The sequence below is a fragment of the Leuresthes tenuis genome, unplaced genomic scaffold, assembly GCF_036924035.1.
Source record: "Leuresthes tenuis unplaced genomic scaffold, fLeuTen1.0.hap1 SCAF_16, whole genome shotgun sequence".
Taxonomy (NCBI): domain Eukaryota; kingdom Metazoa; phylum Chordata; class Actinopteri; order Atheriniformes; family Atherinopsidae; genus Leuresthes; species Leuresthes tenuis.
Window position 1 is genome coordinate 6,265,207 of NW_027325370.1, and position 8,137 is coordinate 6,273,343.

At 40.5% G+C, this 8,137-nt stretch overlaps 1 protein-coding gene across 2 annotated transcripts; it reads left to right on the forward strand.

Moving 5' to 3' along the window:
- Positions 1-243: 243 nt before the first annotated feature.
- Positions 244-7,604, forward strand: kcna2b (potassium voltage-gated channel, shaker-related subfamily, member 2b). Of its 2 annotated transcripts, XM_072367710.1 has the most exons (3): positions 244-515; positions 1,334-1,471; positions 2,228-7,604. In XM_072367710.1, exon 3 carries the CDS (start codon positions 2,345-2,347, stop codon positions 3,845-3,847), a length of 1,503 nt encoding a protein of 500 aa, XP_072223811.1. In that variant the 5' UTR covers positions 244-515; positions 1,334-1,471; positions 2,228-2,344; the 3' UTR covers positions 3,848-7,604. The 2 variants fall into 2 exon arrangements, with proteins under 2 accessions (XP_072223811.1, XP_072223810.1); XM_072367709.1 differs by having other exon boundaries at positions 244-1,471.
- Positions 7,605-8,137: the final 533 nt, after the last annotated feature.

Consider the following 8,137-nt stretch of genomic DNA (forward strand, 5'->3'; position numbering starts at 1 on the left):
CTTTTCATGTTGTCAAATTGCCTTGTGTTCCGCACAACCAAGATATTTACAACATTTGATAAACATCATTAACAGCCAGTTAATCATGTTTTTCTGTCTCTGTCTCTGAATATTGTCCTTTATCGTTAATTTTCGTATGTTTTGAACAAACGTTTCCACTTTGTGGTGAGCAATGCTTCCGCTTTAATGTGAAAACAGTGAGAACAGGAGTGCCGGGGAAGGAGGGGAGCGCAGAGAGATGGGGCGAGGCGCGCAAGAAGGTTTTAGTATGCGTTGCAATGCCCAACTGCAGCCCACGCATCTCAACTATGGTGAATTATGGTGAAATATGACAGACACGGGAAGAGCCGGTAGCTCATCAGTTAGTCGTGATGAGATGACACAGCCTCTGCACTGATTAGTCAAATGAGGGGAAGAAGGACATATATGAAGGAGTAGACGAACGACCCGAAGGCAACTTAAAAGATGAGACAAACTGGATAAAATACATGCATCTGTGCACCAAGATAACCGCGGTGAATTCCTGCATGCCAATAGCCTATAATATACTGTTATATAGTGCGATAGATAATGCTATGCTGCTTTGTTTAGTGCATGGAGTCTGAGTCTGACACAAGGATAGGACAACGAATGACTTGAGCATGTGTGGCACCTGCCGTTCCAAACTACATCGAGCTTGCTAATCAACATGTGATGCTTGATTGTTCAAATGCATGAACTTGGCTGCTTTATCTGAAATTTATGAAGACATTTGTCCATAGACATTTCTGTTACAAAACAAAAACGTCATCATTGGACTGCGTTTTTCAGTGGAATGAGCTGTGAACATATGCATCCGTTTGTTAATGTGCATAACTGGCGTATTCATATGGATATTTCCCTTCAGAAAAAAAGGATGGTTGCATTAACGGTTTTAAACAGAACAAATGAATAGCTGAAACAGTATCAGGTGGAACAAGTTTAAGGTTCAAACAGGTGATTTCGCCATACACGATGTCTGCTGAAGCGTTGGTGTTTGTGAATAAACATGCTTTTTGTTGCGTTTCCCGCGCAGCCCCCATTCCTCAATAAGTCTCTGCAGATATCAGGACAGAGGATTACCTTTGCTGTTGCTACCGGCGGCGGTATATTCTTCTGATGTAGCGGTGTCAAATAGTGCTGATGACGGCATTTTTGGATTGGCTTTTACGAAATATTCGTTTTCCCACCATCGCCTCTCAAACCTGCTTCAACCTGTAGCGCAGCATGTTTCTGCTGGTCACTGAAACGAGGGAGGTAAATCCTCCATCCTTACCTTGTTTCCCCCTCGACTACCTTTGCCGCCTTGCTGCAGGGCCGGAGACTTGGGTGATTTATGACTGACAGAGAGGAGACTGCTTTGAGGGGATTGACTTTGGACCAGACACTTCAGCTGGGCTTGTTTACCAGAGGACATATTGCAAGCAGGTCTTACAAGTGCCAGTACAAATAGGTAGGAGCGTTAGATTTGAATTAAATGTTTCTGCTTTCTACGTCTCTACAGTGAAACAGTGTGCCCTGAAATAAGTTGCAAAATTTTGTTTTTGTGCGGGAGCCTAATAATAATTTAGTTGGCTATACTGTTCAAACAACTCTACAGTTATGCAATTGGTAATGCCAAGTACCTTATATATCAACTATATTATAACAACTATCCAAAAATAAATCAAATGCTAAACTTTTAACATGACTTATCGTAGTGTATTTCTGTTTTGAGAAGAATGCTGGTCACATCACACATTAAAAGAGAGAAGATTCATTTCAAAGATTGTAGGGAGCACTCAGCATATAATCAGATCTGTTGGTTGTAATTGCACCCTGTGAGAGTAGATGCAGTATAACTGGTGAGTGTATTGATCCTGCAGGGTGCTCATATGAGAGAGAACTCATAACCTAATACACATAGACACAATGGAGCCAATAGGTTCCAATGGTTCTACTCTTGTGTGTTTGCAGGAAAGCCTTAAAATAACACTGTTTTCTGGGAAAAACTGACAATTCAAATCTGTATTAATTCCTATGAGACACGTGAGACATTTTTCTTTTCAAATGAAACCATCACAAATTGTTGAATATGTATACTTGGATTGCATATAAATGAATCGCTTTAAACATCAAAGTTTTCTTGCTTATTGCTTACAATATGCAGCATGAAGCTGTCAGTGCTCGCATTAAAACTGCAACACTCTTCTGCTTTCTGTCCCTGTAGCTGTTTGCTGGCAGATCTGCCTGTATCTGAACTCACAAGTGTGTGAAGCCTTTATATCCTCGTGGCCCAACGCTGCCACGCCCTATCTGAAAGCTGCACACCCAGTCCCATTCCACCATGACGGTTGCCACCAGTGACCTTGGGGATGAAGCAGCGGCACATCCAGGTCAGCCTCATGACCAATACGACCCAGAACCAGACCATGAGTGTTGCGAGAGAGTAGTCATCAACATCTCAGGTTTACGCTTTGAGACTCAGTTAAAGACACTTTCTCAGTTTCCAGAGACACTACTGGGTGATCCGAAGAAAAGAATGAGGTATTTTGATCCCCTCCGGAATGAGTACTTTTTTGACCGAAATCGACCAAGTTTTGATGCTATTCTGTACTATTACCAGTCTGGAGGGAGGCTGCGCCGGCCTGTTAATGTGACCCTGGACATTTTTTCTGAGGAGATCCGGTTTTATGAATTGGGTGAGGAAGCTATGGAAATCTTCAGGGAGGATGAGGGTTTCATAAAGGAAGAGGAGCGGCCTCTACCAGAGAATGAGTTTCAGAGACAAGTGTGGCTTCTGTTTGAATACCCAGAGAGCTCTGGTCCAGCCCGTATCATTGCCATCATCTCTGTCATGGTGATCCTTATCTCTATTGTCAGCTTCTGTCTGGAGACACTACCAGTTTTCCGCAATGATGATGAGGAGATTTACACCTATCCATTCCAGTCCATGTCCAACTCCACCTCTACTTATGACAGCTCAACATATTTTACAGATCCTTTCTTTATTGTGGAGACCCTCTGTATCATTTGGTTCTCCTTTGAGTTCCTGGTTAGATTCTTTGCCTGTCCAAGCAAAGCTGGATTTTTTGGCAACATCATGAACATTATAGATATCGTGGCAATCATTCCTTACTTCATCACCCTGGGCACAGAGCTTGCAGAGAGGCCAGAGGACAGCCAGGCAGGCCAGCAGGCAATGTCTTTAGCTATTCTTCGTGTCATTCGTCTGGTAAGGGTGTTTCGTATCTTCAAACTCTCACGTCATTCTAAGGGACTCCAGATCTTAGGGCAGACTCTAAAGGCCAGTATGCGTGAGCTGGGACTCCTCATCTTCTTCCTGTTTATCGGCGTAATACTGTTCTCTAGTGCTGTCTACTTTGCAGAAGCAGATGAACCACATTCCCAGTTCAGTAGCATCCCTGAAGCATTTTGGTGGGCAGTGGTTTCCATGACAACTGTAGGTTACGGAGACATGGTCCCAACAACTATTGGAGGAAAAATTGTGGGGTCTCTTTGTGCAATTGCAGGTGTGCTGACTATTGCTCTGCCTGTGCCTGTCATTGTGTCAAATTTCAACTACTTCTACCATAGAGAGACAGAGGGGGAGGAGCAGGCACAGTATCTGAATATCCCAAGTGTGCCTAAAGCCAGCTCAGCTGATGAATTGAAGAAGAGTGGTAGAAGTGGTAGTGGATCCACTCTCAGCAAGTCTGACTATGTGGAGATCCAGGAAGCTGTGAATCACAGCACAGAGGACTTCAGACCAGAGGGCATGAAAACAGGAAACTGCACCCTTGCCAACACTAACTACATAAACATCACCAAGATGCGCACAGATGTATGATGTGATCTACTGTAGATGGTCAACCTCTGCTGGGAATCAGAAGGATGAACGGGTGTCTCCCTCTGTTGCCCAATGTTTGGTGCCCGATATGGAAGCACAGAACAGAGCAAGAGGGAGATTAACCTTGGAAAAGGGTAATTTTCTCCCGCATAATATGGACTACTCAGTGCATATTGTAAACTGCCACCCATCTTATTTAGGACATTGTGAATGTCTGCATGTCGTAAGTCTTACAGTACCTACAGTATGTGACAGTAGTTTGCCTGCTCGCAACAGTAGCCAAATAGTAGCCAAACCAGTAATAATCAATTGTAACAATGTAAAGGGACCACTAGTTTCTACCTTAATGCTCAAACTGCTGCCGAGAAGATGCACAATAACCATGATTGAGGTCAGCCATCTTTTTTGAAAGAAAAGGTAACTTGTGATTAAAACAGGTAATACTATCAGCATTCATGAGCAGCTAACTGCCAAAGTCCTGAATAAGAGGAAGACTAAATCAGTTGGATCATAGCTGTTCTGTCAGGGGAACTGAGCAATGCAGAGAGACAGAAAGGCAGTTATATTGATATGTTTTCAGGCAAGTGGACATTTGTTGCTTTTAATGTTAGAGAAAAAGTGCACTTTGGCATACATTCATTGTCCCTCAGTAGATCTGTTCCAATACATCAATTGGCCTTAGTAGAGATGAACAATTAGTTGACTGCGGTGTGTTGAAAATCTGTACCACAACTGCATATTAATGCTTTTTCCCTTCTAGTTCTTCAGAGTGAAGCTCAAGTGAATTTACTGTACATTTGTTAGATGTAGACATTAGCCAATACTTTGCCTTTTTGTCTTCTAAATAATGCAGACTTGCAAGTGAACAAAAGAGATATCTTTCTGAACATAGTGAATGTCTCGTTTATTTATTTACGTGTTTTTTATTTTGTTTTTGTAGTGTGAGTTTTTGTAAAGTATATTTCAAATTGATATTTTCTATGTTTATAACAGCCAGTGTTGTATGAAAGATAGGGAATATTTTCATTGTAGGGTTCAGAGTGCCTATTTTGCCATCCTCTCTTTAACTGTACCTTTAAGTGTCTTTACAGTCTGATTTCTGCCCAGCAAACATAGCTGTTCTTGACTTCACATCATTCCATGGTAAAATGAGATTCAGAGGCAATTGAATTTTAGTGAGTTTATATGCTTATCTGAAGCCCGTGTCAACACTTTTCAGGACTTTAACAGCAAAGTCAACTAGTCTGATGTACAATTAATCAAGCTTTATATGGCATCAACCCTAAAAACTGTCAAAAAATGCTGCAACCAAAGTAACAGCTGATTTAAGGTTACTTAGGCACTTTTACAGTCCAACATTCATCAGCAAAGCCTTGTATTAATGAGTGACACCACGTGTAAGTAACACTCAGTGTTTAAGGCAGCAGCACAATAATCATGGTGTTGACATTGTTTAATCTGGCCTAATCAAAGTGATTTCCCTCCCTTGTTTAAACAATACATCCAAATTATAAAACTTTGCCTCCCTCTGGAACAAGTTAATATCAAGAAAATGATGTCCCTTCTTTTTTTGCTTTTGCTGCCACGCGTCATACTATAACTGGGCAATGAAAGAAGTTCTATCTATCTCAGCTTTCATTCCATTGGTCCATTTTGCAGACACACAGTGATGTAGGACATATAGGGGACCTTCTTTTATTCAAAAAGATACGTAATTTGCTTTATTTAGAGCTGCATGTCCTTTAAAGTTACAGCATGTACTAGTATTAATAATAATTAAAAAGCACATTTACTGAAATATATTCTTACGTCTTTAGAGATACTGGCACTTTGGACGAAATTCGTGTGAAGTTGTCAATTAGCAAAGGTTGCATACCCATGAGGCAACTCAGCCATCTCTGGTGTTTGCTGAACTGGCGAAGTGGCAGCAGGTTAATCATTGAAGGAATCAGAGAAGGATTGAGAAAATGTCAGCTTGTTAAAGATGAGAGTTCTCCTGATGAGGAACTCTTAACCTTCAATTTGCAGTGTAGATGTTAACAAATGTTGTTTGGAGTCACAAACCAGTAACCACGTGCCATAATGAAAGCACAACATTTACTATCTGCTGCCAGCCCGATTGCACAGAGATTCATAGCTCAGAGTTTTTGTTCAGCTGAGTGTATCACAAGGCTCTAAGGAAATGGCTGAGTGCTTGTATTAATGATATGTAGGTCCATCGAGTTTAACGTTGTGTGTTGTCTGTGCATTTATATGTCAGGGAGTGAATGAAAGACAGACAGATTGTGGGAGTAATGGAGAACTTTTAGATATAAGCAAGGTGAGTGTGTAGCTTTAATAGGCAATGTGGTAATAGCTGCTCCTCTTGAATCATGCAAGAATGACCATGGTGCTCTCTACAACTTATTGTATCTTGGCACACAGCCTGTGCACTGCATATGTTCAACCCAAGCATATAGTAAATTAAACAAAGAAAAGTGAAAGGAATGTGCTGCTACACTCTGGAGATAATTTCAACATGCATTTGTTGACCTATGAGGTAAGGTACTAAACCTGGGCCACTTACTGATAATTAAAAAAAGGAGACAGTAGTAAGGAGAGGAAAAGAAAACATAGAAGCAAAATAAACACTGCCCACACCCTCCTTTGCTTTGCATTCTGATTTGTGCTTTTATTCCTCTGAACTCTCTGTATACTGGAGCACCTATGTCACATTAAGCTTGGCTGGGACTGCTGTCCTTTCAGTTCTTGTTACCAAGTACACACATGAAGTGACACTCTGTCAAGACAAAAACGCTCTCTTGGGGAAATCAACAGGACGACACATCAAGATCTGAACTGTGGAAAACACATCTTTGATGCACTTAACAACTCAAACAAATGGACATTTACGCACACACTGAGAATATAAACTCATATTGCCTGTGCACACACGTGTACACACACTGCCTGTGAACAATAACCTTTATGGATACGTCTGCTCTAGAGACAGATACTTACCTGTGGATTTTTCGCACTTCAATGCCACAATGGACTTAAAGCCACTGTTAATGGGTTTGCATTTCTGTAGCCATGTAAATGTATCCAAGAGTTACAGCTGCTTTTAATGATGTCTTAAAATGCCTAAAGCTTCAGCTTTAAAACAAGCTTCTGCCATGTATAGGTTTCTGTGTTGTAAGGAACCAAGGTGTATGCTATATAGTAAGTGGACTTTCTTTCAGTTTTATACAACAGGCACACATGATGGAGGTATGGAAAGAAATCCTATGCATATATATATATATATATATATATATATATATATATATATATACATATATATATATGTGTAATGTCAATGTCAGACTAGCTTGTTGTTTGTTTGCCACCCTCATTATGTTAGTCTATTTGAATGTTATCGCTAGCTCAACTGAGCCTCATACAAAGCGGGAGGTTTGATTAAGATACACATGCAGGCCTTGGTCAAATAGATTTAGTTATTGTTGTCATAATACATCTCCATACATCCTACTTTCTGTACCTTAAGTCACATATGTGACACTCACAAATATGTGTAAATGAACAGTAGGTTATCCTCTGCTCTTTGACTGTTTAGCTGTCTATGCTCAGCTACTTCTGTTATCACTGTTTTTCTCTACTATTGTATGGAAAGGACTGAAACAACAGGCATACTGTATAGTAATGCGCACAACAGCATTATGGATCTAAATGCTTGCCATGCTCTTGACAAGGAGTTACAATGAATATTAAATGATCAGTAGAGAATATCTTCAGAGACAAGTGTCATTATTTAAAACGATTGTAAATGATGAAACTAGGATCCTGATGATAATATCAGTAATAACCTCAAGTCAATATTGGGAATTTGTCATGTTGATCTTATAACGATGTCACTAATGAAGTCTTTCATTAGTGTATGTCGTATCACCTGAATGCATATTTACAAGCACAATATGTGGACAGTCACTGAGTGTAGCCTGTTGAGAACAAATTACTTTCCCTTTACACTTCTTTCAGAGAAAAACAATTAAGCACTGAGAACAAATGAATTATACAGTATGAACTGGAGGAAATACAAGTGGAGCAGCTGGTCTCATGTCCATTCCAAACGGTACATTTAAATTGACTATCTAACATCCTAAATGGTTTTGTGCGCCACTTCTCCCAGTAAGTGAATCTTATGCTCTCTGTGGATTAGTGGGAAAGGAAAGTGGCCTATTTATAAAACCATCAAGTAAAGTGAGGAAAAGAGAGTGAGGGGAAGAGAGGAGAGCAAAAGGCTCTTGACCT

What these genes read in the sequence shown, in the direction of transcription:
- kcna2b (XM_072367709.1), top strand. Translation starts at nt 2,345, where the DNA reads ATGACGGTTGCCACCAGTGACCTTGGGGATGAAGCAGCGGCACATCCA.